This window comes from Podarcis gaigeae, assembly GCF_964106915.1.
Source record: "Podarcis gaigeae genome assembly, chromosome: 5".
NCBI lineage: Eukaryota > Metazoa > Chordata > Lepidosauria > Squamata > Lacertidae > Podarcis > Podarcis gaigeae.
Genome location: NC_139681.1, coordinates 68,039,158 through 68,063,266, shown reverse-complemented (window position 1 = coordinate 68,063,266; position 24,109 = coordinate 68,039,158). Strand labels below are relative to the sequence as shown.

Here is a 24,109-nt window from a genome sequence, read left to right as displayed (position 1 = left end):
CATAAAACATGATCCAGCTCTTATATGCAGGGAGAGGAAGAAAAAGAGTATAACTGCATTGCTGGCCCTGCACCAGCTGCAATCCACAGGAATGACATCTCTTCCTTGAATGCTTTCCTGGAGATGATGTGATCATTAAGCTGTATCCCCAAAGCAGTAAAGTGACAGAGGCAGGGTCAGGTTCATAGGTACAGACTGGCCGCCCTGGCCAAATGTAAGTGTGTGGCTGCATGACCGAAAAGGATCCTTTACAGCTGATATAACTTGCTGTTGTCTTGCTCTCAGTGACTCATCTGGGAATGCAGGCAGTTATCAGATCACCCAGGCAAGGCTTGCAAATTCTTCCCTGCATAGCATGCCCTCAACTATGCTCTGACCACCCCCACCCACAAACCAGCAGGACTGCATTCAAATGGCACTTTATTCAATTTTCATGACTTTTCCCTGTTACGTTCTGCAGTATATATCTGAACTTTCATACAACAAAAAGCCAGTTCTGAAACTATAGTGGAATCTAGTACAAGTTTATTACTCATTATTGTGTTATTTGCTTCGGGGGGGGGGGGACGACCCTATTTGCAAATAATATGGAAATGAGTGCTAAACATGCGCTATATTCCATTATAGTTTCGGAAGTGGCTTTTATGTTGTGTGAAAGCTCAGATTTAATGTGGAAATTAACAGTTAGGGAAATGTCCGTAAAAAATAAACAAACTGCTGTTTAAATGCAGCCAAGGGATTGATGGTTTGACCTATTTGCATTTTCATGCCAGGTTTGTATAGATCTCGTCTGTTTTTTTGTGCATTTAAAAAAAGCATGAGAAATGTGTATTTACATTTTAAACACTTTGTACACATTTTGTATGCCTTCCATTCCATTAGTATATATTTTGTATGCTTTTCAGTGCATTTTCCTCTATAATGTACATTTCTCAGCATAGAATTTCTTTTTTTAATTCTACTTTTTTGAGCAGAACTGTGTTGCAGAATTTGGATAAGTGGATAAGTTTGGGATTGGTGAGTTAGATTAGTTGAATTTAAAATATAAATAAGGATTGGAAAGACCTGTTGAAGTCCAGTTCACCTGAGTTTTACATGAAAACAGGACTAAGCACATTGCATTTCTGTGTGGTCTTTTAAGAGGAAATCCTTAAAAATCCACAGGGAAGCACAAAGGCAACATTTGTGATGAAAAATACAAGTTCTTGCTATGTGGCCTGAGTCCTGCAGCCCTGCTCTTTTACAGCCTTAAAAAAGAGAGTCCAGTTGACTAGAGCAGCTCATGTGCATGAATGAATCAATTTATTTCAGTCACTAACCAGAATGCACATGCGTAGTGTTTTGCACAGCTGCACCACCGTATTGAAGTATTGCAAGTCTTCTTGATGATCTCTTGCCCGGAGTTGGATGTGACTTGCCTACCCCCATGTAAATGTCTCAAGTGGACTTGCAGTATTTCAGTACTGAGTACATGGTGGCAAGCAGTACCACGTGCTAGCCAACTAGATTTCTTTAAAAATAATGTAAAAGAAAGAGACCAGGCATTGCGTCAGTCCACATATTGTCTTACGGAGGGTTCTGCATAACTGCAGATTCTGATGCAGGTGTGGACTAGATTGAATCATGTGAGTCTGCTTTGGAATCTGGGCATTTTCCCCACATCTCTACCACCACAATGACTTTAGTTGGGTTTTTCATGCTGTAGGTAGGAATAAACTGTGATCTAAGATTTGGCCTGGCTATAGATGTCCTCTTACGCTTTTGAATTATGGTGCTGGAGGAGACTCTTGAGAGTCCCATGGACTGCAAGAAGATCAAACCTATTCATTCTTAAGGAAATCAGCCCTGAGTGCTCACTGGAAGGACAGATCCTGAAGCTGAGGCCCCAATACTTTTGGCCACCTCATGAGAAGAGAAGACTCCCTGGAAAAGACCCTGATGTTGGGAAAGATGGAGGGCACAAGGAGAAGGGGACGACAGAGGACGAGATGGTTGGACAGTGTTCTCGAAGTTACCAGCATGAGTTTGACCAAACTGCGGGAGGCAGTGGAAGACAGGAGTGCCTGCCGTGCTCTGGTCCATGGGGTCACGAAGAGTCGGACACGACTAAACAACAACAAGATTTGGCCTGGCTATAGATGTCCTCTTAGAAGGTGTGGAGGGACTTTGAAAACTGGTGTTGATGCTACTGCAGGAATGTTGGAATGAGCCCTTGGCCTGAAGAGGCAGCTTTTAATTTTTTACACATTCTTTCACATTCAAGACAGCTAACCTTACATTTAGAATGGCGGCAGAATCAACATACAAGTCAGGCATGCTTTTACTTTTCTACCTTAGGCAACAAGTAGGGGAACTACTTTTTAACTTTAATTGTAGCGAGCATGACCTGGAGTAATTGGTCAGCAATAAACATGATGCCACTTTATGACCTCATTTCAGTTTTTGGGTTGTTGTTTTTTACTGTAATAGAAAGGTTTGCACTTTCTATTAAAGTGTAGATCTCAAGTGAGGCCATAAATTACTCTGGCAAAGTCTAGAGTGCCCATTACTGGAACCTACTAAAAAAAAGATTAGAAAAATCATCTATCATGGCTAGTTCGTGTATAGCCTCTACTTGCAAAAATATGCTAGAAAACATTCCCAAGCATCTGCTAACCCTGAGATTTTGGAAAATGTCAGAGCAATCATTTGACTCATGCCAAGAAGATAGATAAGGATTTTGCTACTTTATTATAGGGTGAGGGCTCACATTAGGCAATAATATTTTTTGGAGATCTTTTCCTGGATACTGGCAAAATTTACAGCTGGTTAAATTATAGCAAGAGGAGCTTTAAAATTCATAGGCTGCTCTAGCCTAAAACGAGCAGCTCCAGCTAGGAAGGAAGTCAGATGATAATGGGTTGTGTTCAGTGTAGCCCTGAGGTGGATTCCAGCAGTGCAAATATTTCTTCTTGAACAATAGAATGTTCTCCTGCTCTCCTCCCCCCATGCAGCCCCTAAATCTGTTTCAGCGGTTCTCCCAACTACCCAGAGCAGATTTGGGGATCACATGGGGAGGAGAGGGGCAAATCCCGTTGTGCTAACACTAATCCTTGCCACTGGTGCAGTTATTTTGCTGAGTACCACCCAACAGCTGTAAGAAAGCACAAACTAGAAAAACCAATAAAGCGCAGAACTGCAGTGATGAACTGTGGAGCTCATAAAGAAGGCAATGGGGGAGGTATTGTTGGCTGAATGGTGGTATGCACATATTGCATTAATTTGGTCCCAAACCGAGTCCCCAGCATCTCGTGAAGGACCCCTCAAGATCTGAAGAGCTGTTATCAGTCAGCAGACAACGCTGCACTAGATGGACCAGTGGTGGAACTTGGATAGGTCATACAGCTTCACATGTTCACAGTAAGTAATGCTGTATATTTGATTAGTTTTAGGTTGACGTTGTTGCCAAAGTTAATCCATGAAAATATTTGTGATCATTTATTTAGCTAGACATTTTCATCCACCCCAGAGTGTTGGGAAACAGATGGATGAAAGCTTGTCTTCCTGCAGGCTTCCCTTGCTATTTATACTTGGATAAATTTGATAACTTTTAGGAAAACATCATATTGACTTTCCCCAACCTCAATTGAGGACATTAGGGCCTGCCTTGAAAATCTTATTACATCAAAGATTTCATTGCACTGTTGAAGAATAAGGGCTTCTGTTTCCATTTTAATTAACGTGGTCAATCATATGGATGGAGATCTTTGTCGCAGATAAGCCCAATTAAAGATTTCTCTTTTTTTCTTTCATAGCATTCTGGTCTTGGTCTGAAAAACCTTTCTTATTAACCATTTTCTCCCTTGACTGTCCTGATTTGCTTTGCTGTGCACTATTAAGCAGAGTGGCAGAAAACATCTACAGAAACATGGCATTATTCCTTCAGCATGTGGATAAGGCATGATAATCTTGTTAGCTAGTATGCATCAGATACTAAGAAATAAACACTGGTCAATTAAAACATTCATCAACTGCGCTATCTTGAAACTGTTCTGGTACAGTTGCTAGAACTAAAAATTCATTAGCCTTATCTTCAGTCTGTCTAATCCTATGCATTATAAATGAAAAATGTTTCTATTTGCAGAAGGTTTTACACACATCCACTTTTCCTTTTAGTACTATCTAATGGAGTTGACGCTTCAGTAATAGAACTTTGAACAGTTTAATCGCCAAGGAGAGGGAACAATGCTTTTTATTGTTTACATAATTTTCATTTCCTCATTTATCACCATTACAAAACAGATATACAAGGACTGTTCCCCCCCCCCTTTCTGTTTTCTCCCTGTACCAAGGAAAGTACCGAGTGATTGGAGGTATAATTTCACCAGTTAATGATGACTATGGAAAGCAAGGTTTGGCGGCAGCAAAGCATCGCGTAGCCATGGCTCAACTTGCACTGGAGACCTCTGACTGGATCAGAGTAGACCCTTGGGAGAGTGAGCAAAGGCAATGGAGTGAGACTGTAGTGGTTCTCAGGTAATGATGATGTCTCTGTGTGTGTGTTGCTTCTGCATTGGATGATCAAAAGAATCATGGGGTATCTCAGATAAGCTGTATTTTAGGAATCTTTTGCCAGCACTACGAAATTATACGCCAAGGGTAGAATGAGCTAATGAAATTCAAGTGAGTAGTCTTATGCTACATTTTTACAAATCTGGGCTTTCAGGGTACCAAAAATGTATTGAGAAGAACTAGGGGAAATGTAAAGCTGTCAGTGAAGAAGTGGCTGATCTCCCAGGGAAGGAGCCAAGACCTTTTAAAGGGGTACTGAGGCCCACCAGGCCACTGGATAGTTTCACACATACACAGTGCGGAGGGTTAAATGGACAGTCTGGAAGCTGTGTTAATCTTGTTATGTATATTTCATTACAACAATAACTTTCCTGAGTGAAGAATACTCTAATCACTGTATACAGTTCCAATCATGGCATAACAGGAAAAGCTAAATAAATATTTTTCTATTTTAGATTATTGCTAGCTAAACATGTATGTTCTTCAAAGCCAACAAATTGGGCCTATACCTCAGAGTAGGTAGGGGAGCAAGATTTTCTGATAATCTTTGAGTCATACCTGTAGAAATAAACTTACATTATTATTATTTTGTAGAAGCTCTCCCTTTGAATCAAACATGTTAGTGTGCAGCAACTTATCACATGTACTAGGTAACTTTTATCTAAGCCAGTGGTGTCCAAACTTTTTTCAAAGAGGGCCAGATTTGATGAAGTAAAGGGCCGTGAGGGCAGACCAAAGGGCCAACCCCAGGAAATAAACTGCCACAGGGGCTGGATTAAACCGACCAGCAGGCTGGATTAGGCCCCCAAAATGGATTTTGGACATGCCTGATCTAAGCCACTATAAAGATTAAGGGAAAATATCCTTTGGTGTTTGAAAACTAATACTTTTCAACCAAATGGATGAACTTCAAAGGTGAGCCCAGTTACCTTCCTCGTAATGCAGTGTTCCTCTCCAACAGGAAGGCTGTATAGATATTTCTACCAATCACTTTATTACAGTATTGCAGCTCTGTTCTGTCTATGTTTATTCCAGAATTGCCATTGTATTTCGTGGCTCTTACTCACACTTAACCTGGGAGTAAACATCCCCCTGTGCATAGGAATACATTGTTAATGTACTTCCTCTAAAGAAAGTTTCCCCCTCCCAATCTACAACAGGTTGTAACACTCATAAGCATCTGAACTGGGGATGCCTTGCCCTTTAAGCATATATGGGCATACCTGAGGTCCTGATGGTGCAGACTTCAGTTCCTAGGAAAGCCTTTGTGTGTAGAGAAGAAATATGTACTCAGGCTTGCCTAGCTATGTCTAGGATGTTGGGGATGGGTCTGGGGTTAACTGTGATGCTGGAAGCAGGGCCAGCTGCACAAAACCATTGTCCCTTTCTCTGTGTGAACCACTTCACTAACATATGAAGGGATCTGCACCTGTGAGATACATGGTGATGAAATGGTACCTCCCAGCTATCTGTTTCATTGTCTGAGGTTCATTTACAGCCATGACTCCCTGAAGTCTGCTTCATCCAAATGTCTTTTGGTAGTATTTTTTTCTTCCTTCCAGACAGATGCTGTTCACATTCCTGTGATTAAATTTATAGTCTGCTCCTCATGCCAAGTCTCTTGTGCTTTCTAAGGCTGTGTGTTGAACAATCTGAAGTCCTTAGAAGACCCACCTTGGATTGTGTGGTTTTTTGTTTCATATAAGGAAAACTTTGTCTGGCATTGTCATCATTAACAAAGACGGCTTAGAATGGGTGTCTGAATGCATTTTTCATTGCTGTGGCATGGCAGACACAAAACTGGAGAGCTGTGTCAAAACTCATTTGATCACAGGAAGGCCTGTATCCTTTGTATACTTCAATGTTTTTGTCTTACATTTCAATAAAACACCTATGCAGATCAAATGTCTGCCAGTCTTTCACTTGTGAGACAAGGAAGGTTTTTTCTACAAGTTAACTCAGCTAGGGATCCTGCATTTCCTTCCCCCTGTCCTCGCTCCCCAAAAATCTGGGTGCTTTCTTGAGTTTTGGCTTGCTTGCTTCAGTCATCTGACATCTTTTGATATGCATCAGATTAAAATAGTGAACCTAGTTGTTTGCTAATGTCTGGCTTCTGTAGGCTTAATTTTGGTAGGCTTGGGTACGTTGTGCTTCATTGCAACAAATATCACTTTGATATTTTCTCATTCTGTAGTTTTTGGATATTCTTGCCATAGTCCTGCAGAACTGATTCACCAAAGAAGCCAAAATTCTCTTTCCCAGAGTTCATCTCAGATGTCTCTCTACCTTTTTCTCCCATGGAGCTAGGAGGCACAATCCTTCTTTTAGGCACTTGTACTTTTCGCATCGGAAGGTACTGAAAACCTGCTTACCATTCTATTGTACTGATCCTTATGCTAGTTTACTGTGCAAGGATTATTCTGTTGTTCCCACTTACTTTTTCTTTACGCAGGGACACACTCTTGTTCCTGTCTCCATGCCTTGACAATTATTCATGTCTGTCACAGATCACATTCTAGTTCTCCAATAATGGCATTGCATCTTGCTTTACCATAGAATTGTAGAGTTGGAAAGCACCACAAGGGTCATCTAATCCAGCCTCCTGCAGTTCTGGAATCTAAATTATATTTTGTTTGTTGTTGTTGTTGTTATGTTCCTTCCCCAGTCTTGACAATAAGGAATTGCTGTTGATTCTACAAAATATACGGGAAAAGAAATGTTGCTTAATTGTCTTTTGATTCAGCTCTCTTCTTATTTCTCTTGCATTACCCGATTTCAGAGTTCATTCATGCACACTTTCTTGTCCTGTAAAATTACAATATTCAATTAATGCTTAACAGATTCTGCTAGGCAGTTGTCACAAGCTGCTTTGCTTAATCTTTGAGGACTTCTATAAATAAGTAAAATGTCTAGTGATGCTGCATCTGGAAAGCATCAACACCAGACTTTGGGAAGAGGTGTTGAGAATTGTCAGGAGAGAAGAAAAAAAACCTTCTATTCAAGTTTGCAAGTATGTTCTTTATGCTTTAAAAGCTAGGCAATATGAGTAGATTGACATACTGCTTGCCGAAAGTGCAAAATATAATCAAACTGAAATCTCTGTACAAAATGAATGTATATTCGTCGCATAGCTTGGTACTTTCTGTAATCCTCAACTCATACTGTGTCTCGGCTTGGCTGGACTCTTTCTATGCAGCACTCCTGACACTGATCATATATCTAGCTGAATCAAACTGTGAGAATTACAGCTGGCAAACTGCATCTCCAAAGCTGGTGCTTTTTTCTTATTCTTAATTATTAAGAATAAGAATAATATCTGTATTATTATTATTTATTGGGATTTCTTATTTGCTTCCACCATGAGATTCCAGAGTGGATATCAACATTTTAAAAAACATAACATTAACATCAGTTAAAACAAATCAGTGTTAGTTGTGATGTATCTAACTTACAGTACATCCCCATACATGTTTACTTAGAAATAATTCCCCCCATCCACAAGCTTAGTAGGACTTACTCCCAGGAGAGTGTAGATATAGATAGGATTGCAGCCTTAAGATGTCAAGCTTTGGCACATCTCCCAGTAGAGGAATGCAAGAGGAAGGAAATCCTTCTTCCTGTCTTCAACATTTTAAACAGCTACAACACTGCTGCTTATTCAGGTGTGAGGAAGTTCATATGGAGGTGAATTGAGCTTGTTCTTAACCTTTGTAGGCCTCTGAATAAGTTTGGCACATTGCTTGCAGCTTGCTTAGAGTGTAGCTCTACAGCTGTTTACCAGTTTTGGCAACCATATTCATTGTGCTCACTTTACATTCCTTACATTTGGATGCCTGTAGAATAGTGGGTTCAATTTAGAACAAACAAACCAACACTGAATGGTATAGGTTCTGATTGTAGAAGAAAGCTGCTCCTGGAATCTAGCTGCAGGCTTGTGTTTGAATTTTTCAGTATTCAGCTCCATGGTGGGTCTTGAACTGCGATCAGCTGGGAAATGTGAGGAGACGATTCAGCATGTCCCAATCCAACCTTCCCCAAAGAAGACCAGTCACATCAGCAAGGAAGCCTCTTGACGCAAATAGGCCACATGGGAGACACTTTGATCCTTGTAAATAAGATCTGGGTCAGGCTTGTCACTGGTCTGGGCAACTAAGAAGCTTTGATGTCACTGCTGGCTTCAGGCCACCTTTGTCTCACACCCCTGAGCATCTGCTTTACCTATCTCCTGACAAAGCTTTGCTGTGCTGAGTTATTCCATTTGTTCCCTTCCATATTTCTATGTTCTCACCTTTTAGAAAGCTCGTCCTGGTTTCCTTGCCAGCCTGGATCCAAACAACTGTGGAGCTAACTAAGCAGTTCCTGTTATATTGTTGGTGTCTCGCATTCAAAAGAATAAAAAGTAAAACATTCTATAGGACATTCTCAAAGAAGACCTTCGAGCCTAGTCAATCACCTTTTTTGTTGTTTTCCTCTTTTTGAAATTGGAGCGATATTTTTTTTATGCAACCATTTTGCAGCTTATTCGGTAAATGCCTGAAATCTTTATTACATTTTATTGTGTGTTATAAAGCTGAAGTCCAACAAAAGATACCATTTTACATGCGTTATATCTCCTAGAGGAGTAAAAGCAACATTAAAAAGAAATAATGGTCAATCGAAGATGTTCAAGTTAGGACAAGAATGTGAGCCGCCATTGACACAAATCTTGCAATGCACAGAATTAATATGGCAAGTTCTCCAGCCATCTAATTAAGCCCTGAAGTACACAAAAGCCGATTGAGTTTTAGAAACTGAAAGTGCAAGATAATCGCTTTGTGTATCTCTGAGAGGATTACCTTACACAGAGCCTTTTATTTTAACACAGGCACCATTACAAAGAACTGCTTAAATCACACCATATCAAGGAACTGCCCGGAGAAAACAATTGGCCCATAGAAAAGGCTGCCGGAGCATCGTTTGCTTCATCACTCACAGGTTTGTTACTGCTTTCAGTAGTGTTCCTTGTGTACATGATAATGCCTTGCACCTTTATCAGATTAATACCCATGCCTAAGTAGGAAAATAGTGCATTTATTTATGCTTGTGGCTGGAGCCAGGGGTCAAAAGTTGGGAAACTAATGCTGTGGCAGATGTATCTGATGCCACTTCCCAGGTGTGGACACAAGAATGGTTCTGCCCTACCAACTACCTGTGGTTCTTTAGCATGCCTCAAGATTTCCCTCGCATCCATTGCACATACAGCTCTACATGTGGGGAGCTCTCTCCAAGCAGCTGACAACTTTGCAGGATTTGCAATCAGAGGGAAATTTATTTCTGTGCATTTAATAATAATAATAATAATAAAATTTTATTTATACCCCGCCCTCTCCAGCCAAGACCGGCCTCAGGGCGGCTAACAACCAATAATAAAAACAAGTTGATTAAAATACAATTTAAAAGATTAAGATACAATATTAAAACATTAGGATACAGCCTCTTCACAGGAGGAGAGAGGAAAAAGAAAGAGGGGGAGGGAATCAAACTGATTCTAAGCCAAAGGCCGGGTGGAACAACTCTGTCTTACAGGCCCTGCGGAAAGAAATCAGATCCCGCAGGGCCCTGGTCTCATGAGACAGAGTGTTCCACCAGGCCAGAGCCAGTGTTGAAAAGGCCCTGGCTCTGGTTGAGGCTAATCTAACTTCCTTAGGGCCCGGACCTCTAGGCTGTTACTATATATGGACCTTAAGGTCCTCCGTGGGGCATACCAGGAGAGGCGGTCCCAAAGGTACGAGGGTCCTAGGCTGTGAAAGGCTTTAAAGGTCAAAAGCAGACCTTACATCTGACCCTGTACTCCACCGGAAGCCAGTGCAGCTGGAAAAGCACTGGGTGAATATGCTTCCATGGCAGAGACCCAGTGAGGAGCCTCGTTGCAGCATTCTGCACCCGCTGGAGTTTCTGGGACAGCTTCAAGGGCAGCCCCGCGTAGAGTGAATTACAGTAGTCAAGTCTGGAGGTGACCATCGCATGGATCACTGTGGCTAGGTCGGGGCGGGAAAGGTAAGGGAGATTAGTTTAGTTGTACATGTCAGTGAACAGAGGTAGAGCCTGCCACAGCAATGCCATTGCATCACTGTGTGCATTCATGTTTCACAAACAAATGAAAGAAAATGTCTCAAATTGTAGTTTGAGAGCCTGTGAAGCAGTACAGTAATGAATGTGCGTAGGTTGTGTCATGACCTACCTCCATGAACACCTGGAAAATGCTATGGATTCCAGTGATGCCGAAATTTCAATTTAAAACCACAACTATGCTTTTTTGTTTTAATTCCTGATTAGCTCCCTTTCTAGCCCTTTTCTCTTCCTCCCAAGTTGTGCTCGTTCTTCCCTGCATGTACTCCTAAATGAGCTTTTAATTCCTATTTAGTAATGCATAGCCAAGACCCCAACAGATGTTCTTCAACCACCTGCAAGCAGTGAATGATTTTAGCTTATCTCTCCCAAGCTAGGTTTAATCCCTCCCATGCTGTTGACAGGCTTTCCTGATGCTAAAAATTTCCATATGTACCTTGCACAATGTGTTAGTAACTACTGTTATCCCAGTTGTCCCGTGGATCATAGGCCAGGGTCATATACATATAGATATATGATTTGTATTTGCAGCCTGCCCTTCTCCAAATAGTCCCAGTACAAATTATTATTAAAAATCGTAAAATAAAAACACAAAACTAACCAACAGCAAAGTTAACAGGAGTATAGAAAAGCAATGCAGGATAATAGAAGGGCATCAATTCAACCAGATGTCAAAAAGCCTACAATGATGGTGCAAGACTCACCTTGGAGGGGAGGTTATTCCACAACCATGAATTATGCTGACTTTCCTCTAACATGAGGAAGTCCCTTCAACAAATGGAGAGAGCCCTGGATCCAACCCAGCATCTGTAACGCCCCTTTTACTTACCTATTTCTAAATTATATTTTCTACACTTGCTTTAAAAAACAACAGCAAAACTTAAGGAAAAACTTTTTGTAGAGAAAGGCAAGCTCCGCTGAGCATGCAGAGATTTAGCTCAAGAAACAAATTTTGGAAGATCTCAGATCATTTTTTATTCTTAGGCTTGCATTCTGCGAGGTCCTACACAGTTGTTGTTGTTGTTGTTGTTGTTGTTGTTGTTGTTGTTTAGTCGTTTAGTCGTGTCTGACTCTTCGTGACCCCATGGACCAGAGAACGCCAGGCACCTCTGTCCTCCACTGCCTCCCACAGTTTGGTCAAACTCATGCTGGTAACCTCGAAAACACTATCCAACCATCTCGTCCTCTGCCGTCCCCTTCTCCTTGTGCCCTCCATCTTTCCCAACATCAGGGTCTTCTCCAGGGAGTCCTCTCTTCTCATGAGGTGGCCAAAGTACTGGAGCCTCAGCTTCCTACACAGAGTAGACCCAAATCAATAACCTAAGTTAGCCTCCATCAATTTCAGTAGATCTATTCTGACCAATACTAACAATAACAATACTAACTACAGTGAGGGGCGGGATAGTATTTGATCCCTTGCTAAATTTACCCGTTTGCCCTCTGACGAAGAAATGACCAATCCATAATTTAATGGTAGGTTTATTGTAGCTGTGAGAGACAGAATAACAAAAGGAAAACACCCAGAAACCCAGAAGACAAAAGTCAGAGATTGATGTGCATTATAATGAGTGAAATAAGTATCTGATCCCCTATCAACCAGCCAGATGTCAGGCTACCTGGTACCTTCACTGTATGTAACAAGCTGAGATTAGAAGCACCTGCTGTAAGGGAAAGGTTTTACCTGTAATCCCAGCTCATTACAGTACCTGTACAAAAAACACCTGTCAAGAAGCAATCAATCCAGCAGATTCCAAATTAGCCACCATGACCAAGACCAAAGAGCTGTCCAAGGATGTCAGGGACAGGATTGTAGACCTGCACAAGGCTGGACTGGGCTACAAGACTATTGCCAAGCAGCTTGGTGAGAAGGTGACAACAGTTGGTGCAATAATACACAAATGGAAGAAGCACAGAATAACTGTCAACCTCCATCGGTTTGGGGCTCCATGCAAGATCTCATCTCGTGGAGTTGCAATGATCAGGAGAACGGTGATGAAGCAGCCCAGAACTACACGGGGGGAACTTGTCAATGATCTCAGGGCAGCTGGGACCATGAAAACAGTTGGTAACACACTACGCCGTGAAGGACTGAGATCTTGCAGAACCCGCAAGATCCCCTTGCTCAAGATAGCACATGTACAGGCCCGTCCGCAGTTTGCAAATGCACATCTGAATGACCCAGAGGAGAACTGGGTGAAAGTGCTGTGGTCAGATGAGACCAAAATTAAGCTCTTTGGCATCAACTCAACTCGCCGTGTTTGGAGGAGGAATACTGCCTATGACCCCAAGAACACCACCCCCACCGTCAAACATGGAGGGGACATATTATGCTTTGGGGGTGTTTTTCTGCTAAGGGGACAGGACACCTTCACCGCATCAAATGGACGATGGACGGGACCATGTGTCATCAAATCTTGGGTGAGCACCTCCTTCCCTCAGCCAGGGCATTGAAAATGGGTCGGGGATGGGTATTCCAGCATGACAATGACCCAAAACACACAGCCAAGGCGACAAAGGAGTGGCTCAAGAAGAAGCACATTAAGGTCCTGGAGTGGCCTAGTCAGTCTCCAGACCTTAATCCCATTGAAAATCTGTGGAGGGGCTGGAGGTGTGAGTAGCTACACATCAGACTCAAAATTTTACTGACTTGAAGAGGATCTGCAAAGAGGTGTGGGACAAAATACCTCCTGAGATGTGTGCAAACCTGGTGGCCACCTACAAGAAACGTCTGACCTCTGTAATTGCCAACAAGGGTTTTGCCACCTAGTACTAAGTCATCTTTTGCAAAGGGATCAAATACTTATTTCACTCATTATAATGCACATCAATCTCTGACTTTTGTCTTCTGGGTTTCTGGGGGTTTTCCTGTTATTCTGTCTCTCACAGCTACAATAAACGTACCATTAAAATTATGGACTGGCCATTTCTTCGTCAGAGGGCAAACGGGCAAATTTAGCAGGGGATCAAATACTTTTTTCCCTTACTGTATGCAAGAAAGAAAAACAGTTCCCATTTTGGCTCCTTAAATCACCCTCTATTCAATGTCATGCCATTACATTAAACAGAGGGAAGGAAAGAGACTGCAGGGTAAATAGTGGGGGTGCAGATGGAGCACTCATGGGAAATAAGCTTCCACACCTTAGTTTTTACTCCGGCAGCGTACATTGAAAAGACAACATCCAGCAGGTTGTGCAATGTCTGACTGCCAAAAAAAGCCCATCCTTCAAGACTCCATAAAGGAGTTTCCGGGGGGTGGGTTGAATGATCTGTGGCGTACAGAAGCTTTCTTCAGCTCAGCTAAGAGAGAACACTCTTGTGACTGCAAAACATTTGTCAACCAGGAAATATTATAATTCTTCTCCTGCTTGGATTTCAATCTGAGCTGGAGAAGAACTCAAACCCTTGTAAAGCTTGCATCTCCTTTGAGATGGACTTTAATGAGTTCTCAATGAGCCTGGCTTCTCTGAAATCTCTACTTTCTTGTTAGTATAACAGCCTGCCATTTTTGAGAACATCTCAGTTATTTGCTATTTCCTTTTGAAAGGTCCTCTGACATATTTACAAGGGCTGCTATCAGTTTAAAACGCTTTCTGCTTCTGTGTAACTTATTTTGGTAGGTCTTCACATCTCCGATAAGGGTCACTGAGTTTAGCATCACATACAGAGTAGTCTTTTCCTTTTTATAAGAGACCCTTGATCTTTATTTCATTTCAAATTGAACTTGGGCAGATAACCTGGTTGGTTTCCTACCTGTTTTGGTTTGAGAGTTTTGTCTCTTAATGAGATCTTGCAGGCTGTTAAAGCTAGCTGCTTTGTGCTGATGGCAGTTTCTCCTTTAGCTAACTCTGTTTTCCTTTCTGGCAGGGTTTTATGGAGTATTAGAATAACTTTTTTGCTACCAGTATTGATTGAGATATTCCATTCAGAACCTTACCAAAAATAAAAAAAGTTTCAAGTATGCTACAGAAACTGAATCACTCTTACTGGAATTGCAGTTTAGAAAAACCATTATCAGTTGTGAAACTGCAAGATCATTATTTAACAGTAGCCCTCAAAAGTCCAAGGAAGTTATATTCCTGTTTCTTGTCCCTCTAGACTTGATTCTATCAGCAACCTTCTTTAAAAAGCCATTTAGTTGTTCAATTCTGGTTTCAAGATTTGATGCCTTTCTGAAGAGAGAGCCTTATGCTGTTCTCACAATTTTTTAAAATAGACATTTTAATGTCGGGAATGATGGATGATAGTGTGTTGTATGTTGCTTGACCATGTTGGCATTTGATGTTGGTTGTCAAAGAGGGCTGCTTGTATCTTTATTCAGAGGGAACCTGCTAGATAAATCTCTACCCCAAGCTTCAGAATATGCTTTATAGTTTGGATTTTTCCAAACACACACATCCTATCATCCATCCATCTATCATCTATCTATCTAAATTGGTGTGGGTGTAACCCCTGCTGAATCAGTCTAGTCTAGATGCCTGTAAGAATCTCACAAGGAGGACCTAATTTCAACAGCTCCCTTCCCACTTGCAATTCCCATGGAACAGGGGCAGCCTCTCTTTTTTGTACATTGCCCTTGTAAGGCTACAAGGCACACTATATGTGTGGGTGGGGAAGTTGGCTGCCCCCATATGTACATGGGAACCACACTCTTTTTCTCTGTACAATCACTGAGGAAATAATGGTTTGTCATAACTTAAGTATCAACTAAAGCATCAACACAAGAGAAGGAAACTGGTAGATTCTACACACATATAAAAAAACACACTGTGAAAATGCTTTTTAAAAAAATGTTTTGAAAAATACATTGAATTTGGCATACCTCACTGTCAGCATCTAGTGTCACATTTGTATATTGCACTTTACATCATTTTTAAAACGTTTTATTTGCAGCTGTAAAGCAGAGTCTTGTGTGGAACTACGTGTTGCAATGAGTGAGATAGTGAATGAATGAATGAATGCATATTTGCATGACTGTACCTCTAAATATTTGCTGGAAACTCTATGAGTTTCCCATTCTTTCAAAGAATTTAATCAAGGGTGGTTACAAATGGGAAGGATTGTGCAACCCAGTGGGAGTGGTGTGCATAGCATCATTTTTTCCTACTGGAGCTCCTGAAGCAGCCACATGTCTCTGCCCTGCCCAAAGGTACCTGTACTTCTTTGGGCATGGGAAGGTGGTAGAGCCAGTGTCCTTCAGGTCTTAATGTGTGTTCATTTCCAAAACTGATAAATTATTGACCACTTTCAGCATGAGCTCAGAGATGGTCATGCATTGCTACATGGAAACTTTTATTGGAAACCCAAAGAATCTGTAACTCCTTGCATTACAAGTTGGACCTATCCACATTTGTAGCTGCCTCTGTTGAAATATGTGGATCAGTCCTTAAAGCTTGAACAGATTGATTGCTCCAAAATTTCAAAATAAAATTATTAATAGTAATAATAAGCAGCCTGTATTTTGTTATTGTGGAGATCTTCCTTAGTGTGCATATTCTTATTTGAAAAGCAAATTAAGATGTATAATAAGTGGGCTTAAATGTTCACTCGTTTTCTGGAAACCTGCATTCATATCCTTTAAAGAAGGATATTGCTGGAGTGAGAAGGAGTCAGCCAGGGCAGCAATTATTATTAAGTTCTTGTAGAAGCTTATCTGAAGAAAGATCCTGAAAAGACTGCATTTGTTTACTTTATGAAGAAGATGAAAGGAGACAGAACGTGTTAAAAGCACACACCAGAAAAATAATGGTAGGCAAGGCAGTGAAGAAGCTAGAAAAGAAAGGTGTTTCTAACATGCCTCAGAAGTGAAACAGTGTTGGAGTATGCCTTATTTCAGTGGGGAGGCTGCTCCCAAGTGTTGGTGGCACAACAGAGAAGGCTTTGTTCTTGGTTGTTGCTGGATGAATGTGTGCACAAGCGGGAGGGGTTCTGAGAATGACTGCAGGAACAGGTCGGTCCGTGTGGGCAAAGGCATATGATGTCCATTTGCCATTTGAAATAATACACTTTATGGAGGATTTTACAAATGACCACTATACCTTTAAAGCACCTTCTTTCAGAGACTCCTGGGCGCTGTTGTTTCTTAAGAGTGCTGGAAATTATAACACTGTGGGAGGCAAACTACAGTGCCCAGAATTCTTTGGAGGAAAGAATGTACTTTAAAGGTTTATTGTGTAAGCAGCCTTAACTTCAGTAGATTCTAGCAGGATGCTGGTTGAATTTTAAGTGTGTGTGTTCGTATAAACTACAAATATAAATGTACATCTAAAGGGGATGTTTCAGCAAAAGAAAATAATGCAAATGATATTATGTTCTTGCAGTTGTCCCAGAGTTAAAACTTCTGTGTGGAGCTGATGTTCTGAAGACGTTTCAAACACCTAACCTCTGGAAGGAAGAACACATTTTAGAAATAGTGGGAAAATTTGGGTTGGTTTGTATTAGCCGCATTGGCAACGATCCTTCTCAGTTTATCTCTCAGTCAGCACTTTTAAGCAGGTACCAGCACAATATCCACTTGGTTAGGGAGTGGATTCAAAATGAAATCAGTGCCACAAACATAAGGCACGCCTTGCGCAAAGGGCAAAGTGTGAAATACCTTGTTCCAGATTCTGTTATTTCCTATATTAAGCAACACAATATATACACGGATGAGACTGAACGAAGAAATGAAGGGGATTTGCTGCAGCCACTTAAGCGATATTGTTCTGTCGTCAGCCCTCTTAATGACTGATGGTAATATGGGGCTTATCCTGTGCCTAGAAATCATGGGTCTGAGTGGGTTTCCACTTTTCCTATGATTTTTAGGCATGGGTCTGAATAGTATTACCTTTGCCCTACCTCTTTCCCTCAAAAAAGTCACTGTTAGCACTAAATCAGGGCAAATGCCAATTCAGAGAAAACCCAACTGACTTTTGCTCCAGTTCAGCTGTAAGCAGTGGGTTTTCCTGGGGGAAAGCAGCAGGGCAGGTAGATGTGTGGTTGAGCCCTAAGTTACCCATTTCTCAGAGTGACAATCCTAAACAATATGCCTGTAAAGGAAAGTAAGCTTGGTTGTGATAATATGGGAGTAATCCATTTTATGGAAAAATCCATCTGCGCCAGTCAAAAGCTGTGGTGAAGAACTGATGAATGAGCCTATCTCTGTTCACAAAGGGACTTACTTCCCCACTGAACTTCAGCATTGGAGACAGTTTTGCACACTTAATAGGGATGTAGATCCAGGTCTTTCCTCTTGTTGAAATGAATGAAGAAAAGAGTCCTTGTTCCACCTGATGTTTCTTGCAAGCACTGGAGTCTGTTTATAGGCTCTGGAAATCTAAAACAAGGACTGCCTGCTGCATTTGGTTTCTGCCTTGCCATCTGTTATGCAAATAAGTTTATCAATTTAAGTATCACTATGGACAGTGAATCAAAACAAGCTCCCATATCACGTGATCCTAAACAATTCACTTGTAAGTCAGCCCCATTGATTTCCATAAGATTTACTTCCAACGTTGTGTGGTGTGGGATTGTGATGTTACAATCTTCTTCTGTTTCTTGGTAGCTCAGCCAATAAAGCATGAAACTCTTAATCTCAGGGTCGTGGGTTTGAACCCCATGTTGGGCAGAAGATTCCTGCATTGCAGGGCATTGGACTCAGTGACCCTTGTGGTCCTTTCTAACTCTACAATTCTATAATTCTATGTCTGGACTTTGTTTGAGGTTTTTTGTTTCTTTCCTTTCTTTTTGGATGTTGTGAATTATTTTTGTAAGCCTTTCACCACATCACAATTCCACAATGCTTTCGGTGTCTTTACTGCAAAGTTGTCAAGCCGTTACCTGCAGTCCCACTTATCAGCACTGGATTTGCAAGGAAGGCTTCCTCCACCCTCACTTCATAAATGGACTTATAATATTTCTTGTAAATTGTGTTTTAGCACTGCAGCATTTGTGTTTCTAAAGACGCAAAGAGAGAAAACGTATATTTTTCTGTAGCTGACATCTTTACCTCTGTATGGGTGTTTCACAAGCTCTTCTACTAAATTCAGGGGGTGGGAGCTATATAAGGTCTTTTAACTCTGCCGTTGTGCTGAAAAAGGTTCCCAGAGTGGCTTACAAAGTTCAGAAATAACTTGCAATCCAATAAACAAAGACCAGGTGTGAATTTACAATCTAAAATACATGACACAAAAGGAAAAAAGGTGTGGGAGGGAGGAAGCAAAAGACAAACCCAGATACTAGTTCTTGGTTACAAAGTTCACCAGGCAGAAATTAAGCAGGTCATGGAGCTGGATCTAAGCACAATGGAAGGGCAACTGCTTCCAGTCAGGCACAACAGATTTGCAGTGACACAGGTACTACAGCAATGCAGTTTTCTGCCATGGGGCACACCCGCTCAGCATTTAACAAAAGAGAGGATCCAGCATATTTCATCTTAACACCAGCCAACCCAGAAGACACAGTTGTGAGTTCCATTACTTCAGGGCAATATTTCAAAGGAGCATTGTCTGTATGTAGTTCGTGCCAGTGACATAAGTCTAGCCTGCCTTCCTGCTCAAACGCAGGGAATCATCTATAAAAATGTCTTCAGCAACTTCATTACGAAGAGAGGAGAATACAAGTCAGAATTCTGAAAGATGCTTCTTTCCTCTGGCCTACTCAGCAGTTCAGACAATGTGTGAGAGAATAAAGAGACAGCCCCATTGTCTCTATCTCCATTGGTTCTATCCCAGATGCAGGATTGTCTGAAGGGGGTTTCTTCACATGTTTGGCTGAGTACGCTTACACAGTATTCCTGTGACCAATAACACTGCACAAGCAGGATTCTAAGTACATTTAGCATGTAGAAAACTCCCATTTAAACCTTCCTACTCTATGTGAGATGATAAGGGATGGTGCTTTGGGAGGGCAGGTATTGACACATCCACTGCCTCTTTGAATTTCTTTTGTGGGTCTGCTATCATTCTGATGGTTGCAGAATACCATATATAAAACATTGCTTTGCATAGAGCTTCATAAAATTCCTATTTTGCATGTGACTTTTGACTTGCAAATGAAGTGGTACATTTTTCTGGAAACTGGTTTCAACACACCTACTTCTGTGTCTTTTAGAGCTTGACAATCAATGTGATTGTCAAACATCCATTACTCCCTTGTCCTTACCCTGCTTGCGGGTGGGGCTGAAAATAAAGCAAGGAAAATTGAAAGGAGGACAAATCAAAACTGGGGTGCCATGTGGCAAACTTTTCATCAATTCAATTTCTGACCATTTTTCAGGTAGAACTTGCAATATAATAATAATGGATAGATTGTTGGACTTTAGACAATGGGTACCTGAATTCAAACTCCTGCTCAGCTGTGAAGTTCATGGAATGAGCTATTAATTTCCCTTTTTGTTTGATCAATATCTCTTGAGCAGATTGTACCCCTCAATTTCTACATTCCTCTCATGAGTCTCAACCCACCAGGTTTCAGTAATGCCTATTAGGTGATATTTGCCATCCTGTATTAAGAACTCAAGTTCCTTTTGCTTGTTTCCCATACTCTGTACATTTGTGTAGAGACAACTGAAACCATGAGTCATGCCTTTGCACACTGCTGCTCTGTCCCCCTCCATAGGGAGTCAGCTGCTGCCACCACACATCTCTTGCTTCTCAGGTGAGCATCAGGAATTGTTCTGTACACTGTATCTTCCACTGCCACCTTGCTGTGTTCTGAGGTATGCAACCACTCTACTTGCTCCTGTAGCCTGATGTGAGGGCATGAAATCGACACAGCCTGGTTCCTGGCAGTCCTGCTTTTTTGTGCCACATTCCTCCAGGGATTCATCTCTTGCACTGGGTGATCCTTCTAGGGGCCTGCATATCTGTTCCAGGACCATCCACTCTGGTACATCAAAGCTCCAGCCCCACACTAGTAACTTAACACAAGTAAGCAAGTTTATGTTATTCACAAACACCATTGCAAAGAAGCCAGACTCGTGCAGCTAATGGTATATGGCCCACAAATCCATAAATGGGAGCCGCTGGCATAGAGAGCCAACCCCATATTAAGTTGTTTTCCCTCCTATCATGAGATGGCGCAGCTCCTCTGTTCTTTCTGTCTTTGTGTGTTTTAAATTTAAAAATCACCTGCCCCGGCAGATTTTCTCTTGCCAGATTTTCCCCTTGCGCCACAAATTACTTAGGCTTTGTTACTCAGGATTTTAAAGTAGAGCAGGCTTCTCTGGGGATCTCTCCCACCACCCCTCGGCTTTCAGAATTTCTTAGATATTGGGTTGTTGTTTTCAGCAGGATGCCTATCAGATGTTAATGGGGAGAGTTTGAAGATGGGTCGTTATTTTCAGATTTTTTAGGTATGTGAAATAAGTACTGTGTGACTCTGAACTAAGCATCATCAAATACATATGAGAATCTGGATTATTATAACCTGCCACCTTGCGCCCCATGGGAGAAGGAGCTAGCCTTTATCCAGAGGCACAGCAGCTAATGCCCTGGAATTCTTAACTCAATTAATTTAACCTTGAGCTCATGCTACACTGAAAACTATTTGTTCTGCAGCGTGTTCGAAATTTCCCTGCTGTATTCCTAAGTGATGAGAAGACTTTACGGTCTCAAGTGATTCTTTTCAAGCAGCAATGTATTGTTGAATAATGCAGTACTGCACGGTGTGTGTGTGTGTGTGTGTGTGTGTGTGTGTGCACCCCGCCCCCAGCTTACTTGCACTGAAGTTAATAGGTTTCTGTGAAGGACTGCTTATTTCTCAGGCTGCAAAAACGTCGCATTATCTCATCTGATTAATAAAACATTCTGTCCTGCTGGAGATGCTAGGTGACAACTGGAATCGGGGTGCAAGTCCAATACTCAAAGGCTCATTGAGTAATGACTGGCTCTTTTTCTGCCATCTAATAGCCATCTAGTTCTGCTTCCCAACACCTATTGTCCAGGGATTCCTTCATAACTTTAGCAATTCAGAATGCAATTCCTTTTTTGCGGTAGAACTTTCATACCTCTTTGGAGTACATGGTTGGAAGACAGAGGGCAACGATCTCAGACGATCCAGAGACTGTAATTTGCCACTTCTTGAATCACCTAGTATGTCCACTACATACAGCACTAAGATATGCTGTTGGTGTATCAGGAGAAGCCATCTTCTTCTCTTAGCCGCATGGAAGGGAAAGAAGTTAAAATCGAAACTCTGCTAATCGGTGGCCATACAGCCATTGGTATAGAAGGGCAATGACCTCGTCCATTTAAATCAAGCCATCCTGCTGTCATTAGCAAGCTAAAAGGTTCAGATATTTGGGGGGATTTAAAGGTAACACTTCGACGCTAATCGGCTTAAAGGGACTAGCATAACTGCATGGCCGGAAGAACAGATAAAAGAAACCAGAGTTCAGACTTGGCCTCAGCAAAAGGCTCTGAGCTGTATGGTGCAGAATTAACACACAAGTTGAAAAGCTTTGATATTGACGAGGACACAAGCACCAACCATGCCTGCCGATTTCAATGGCTATTGGAAAATGCTCAGCAATGACAACTTTGAGGAGTATTTGAAAGCATTAGGTAAGATTCTTTTATTTATTTTATTTAATTGATTACACAACCGTAGCTCCATACCTTCTGGGCTGAATCTGATTCTTCTGTAGCATCAGTCACATAAACATTGTCCCACTTCACTCTATATGGCTTTTGTATGAAAATATTTTGGTTTTACTGAGTTTCTTTATTAATATTGCCATGTCTATATATATATTTTTATAAAAAGTGCCTCAACAATAGGAAGAGCAAGAAATAAAATCCAGAAGTTAAGTATATAATCATAAATAAACACTTCTGAATTATCAAAATTAATTATCCAGAAGTTATCATACATTGCTGGTGTTATAGCAAGCCTTTTACCTCAGGAAGCGTACAGTCATAGGGACAGAACAAGAGTAGCGGAGCCTGAACTACAAATTTGATTAGGAAGCTCATTGAACAGGTATATTATACCTATAGTAGCAGTAAGTAATAGTTTTCAGTTGAATGTATTTTTAGAGTTATATAGCAACTTTCACACATCCACACTAGACACGGCTTATTCCAAAGTATCCCAGGAACTGTAGTTTGTTAAGGTTGGCCCAAATCTTAGGCAAAAGTATCTATATATGTTGACAATATTATTGTTTCATTCTGTGTGGGGATAAGTATTAAAACTTCCTCACTTTGTATTGAACTACAAGTTTATTTTTTAAAGAAAATCTTCAAAGCTTCTCCAGAGGTTTGATCTTTACAGAACTCTTTTCTGGTCTCTTTCTTCCCTTCAGATGTAAATATTGCTGTGAGAAAAATAGCTAATATGCTCAAACCGGACAAAGAGATCATTCAAGATGGCGATCACATGATCATTAAGACACTAAGCACTTTTAAAAACTACATCATGGATTTTGATATAGGGAAGGAATTTGAGGAGGATTTAACAGGGGTGGATGATCGCAAATGCATGGTAAGAATGAGAACAGCAACTGTTTCATGACAAGCAAACAAACAAAAGCTTCCAAACCCTGCATCATAATGGTCACAGACATTTTGCTGTGGTCCCCCCCCCCAGGAAACTGTTTGTGTTTGACAGCTATATTTAGGCAGAGTCTCAGAATCAGTACAGACTTTACGTATGATAAATGTGTTGCTAGACATTAAGTCACTGTCTTTTATTCAAGCTGCAGTCCTCCCACACACATTTTCCTGGGAGCAAGTCCTATTGAACATAGTTGGAATTGTGTCCTGCATGCATAGGGTTGCACTATAAAACTTGAATTATATACATTTGATCCTCGGTTGGGGGGTGAGTGTCTCTGTTTCGTTTTATAAAGCAAGTAGTTTCCAATCCTGTTTTGGTCAACACGTATGCTTTATTGTGTATCTGTTAGACTTGCTTGTTGAAATGGTGCTGCTGGCACAGTATGATCCCACTCGTCTTGTGTCGAGTAGCAGAAGCAAGGCAATTGCTGCCTCTTGCCCACCTTTTGCTAACAATTCCGAATCAGCCCAGAGAGACAGCACATGCTTTAAACAGCTATTTATACCAGAAACAGAAGCATCATCCTTAACAGAAGTAGACAGCACCAAGAATTCTCCCCTGTGAGCTCTTAGCTTTTGACAAGGAAACAATACTGTGTGGCTCATAAGGAGGAATACCAATTAGCAGCACAGTCTCGCTAATACCAAGCTGCTTAGCTGAGTCAGAGCCTGACTGCTATCCTTTCATTTACTCTGAGAGCAAGATACTGCTAAAAGAGTAAAGGTTCCCAAAGTGAAAATGCACAAGGTTATCTGACTGAGGGAGGCATTTTTAAAAAGAGAGAAATTAAAACAGTAGATTCTCACATTCATAGTGAGGTGCTCCCTGCTTTGGCCTTGGAACAGCAGAAATTTCCTCTTTGTCCCATGACAATGGAAAAATGGAAGAATTTTGAAATACAAGGAAAGGGGAC

General features: G+C 41.2%; 2 protein-coding genes and 1 long non-coding RNA gene across 7 annotated transcripts in view; all 3 read left to right on the top strand.

Moving 5' to 3' along the window:
- Window positions 1–18,227, top strand: part of NMNAT3 (nicotinamide nucleotide adenylyltransferase 3) — a 41,832-nt gene extending 23,605 nt beyond the window's left edge. For all 5 annotated transcript variants that reach the window (XM_083742181.1, XM_083742182.1, XM_083742180.1 and 2 more), the window contains 3 exons: window positions 4,332–4,515; window positions 9,416–9,525; window positions 16,977–18,227. In XM_083742181.1, the coding sequence (XP_083598307.1) occupies window positions 4,332–4,515; window positions 9,416–9,525; window positions 16,977–17,386 (704 nt within the window). In that variant the 3' untranslated portion in view covers window positions 17,387–18,227. The remainder of the gene's footprint in view (window positions 1–4,331; window positions 4,516–9,415; window positions 9,526–16,976) is intronic.
- On the top strand, window positions 9,611–12,056 carry LOC310846129. Its single transcript, XR_014565154.1, has 3 exons — window positions 9,611–9,866; window positions 10,597–11,672; window positions 11,962–12,056. It is a non-coding gene; the product is annotated as an uncharacterized lncRNA (long non-coding RNA).
- A 3,331-nt stretch (window positions 18,228–21,558) lies between the features above and the next one.
- Window positions 21,559–24,109, top strand: part of RBP1 (retinol binding protein 1) — a 36,795-nt gene continuing 34,244 nt past the window's right edge. Inside the window, exons 1-2 of the mRNA XM_083742191.1 lie at window positions 21,559–22,199; window positions 22,943–23,121. Coding sequence (XP_083598317.1) covers window positions 22,127–22,199; window positions 22,943–23,121 — 252 coding nt within the window. The 5' untranslated portion in view covers window positions 21,559–22,126. The remainder of the gene's footprint in view (window positions 22,200–22,942; window positions 23,122–24,109) is intronic.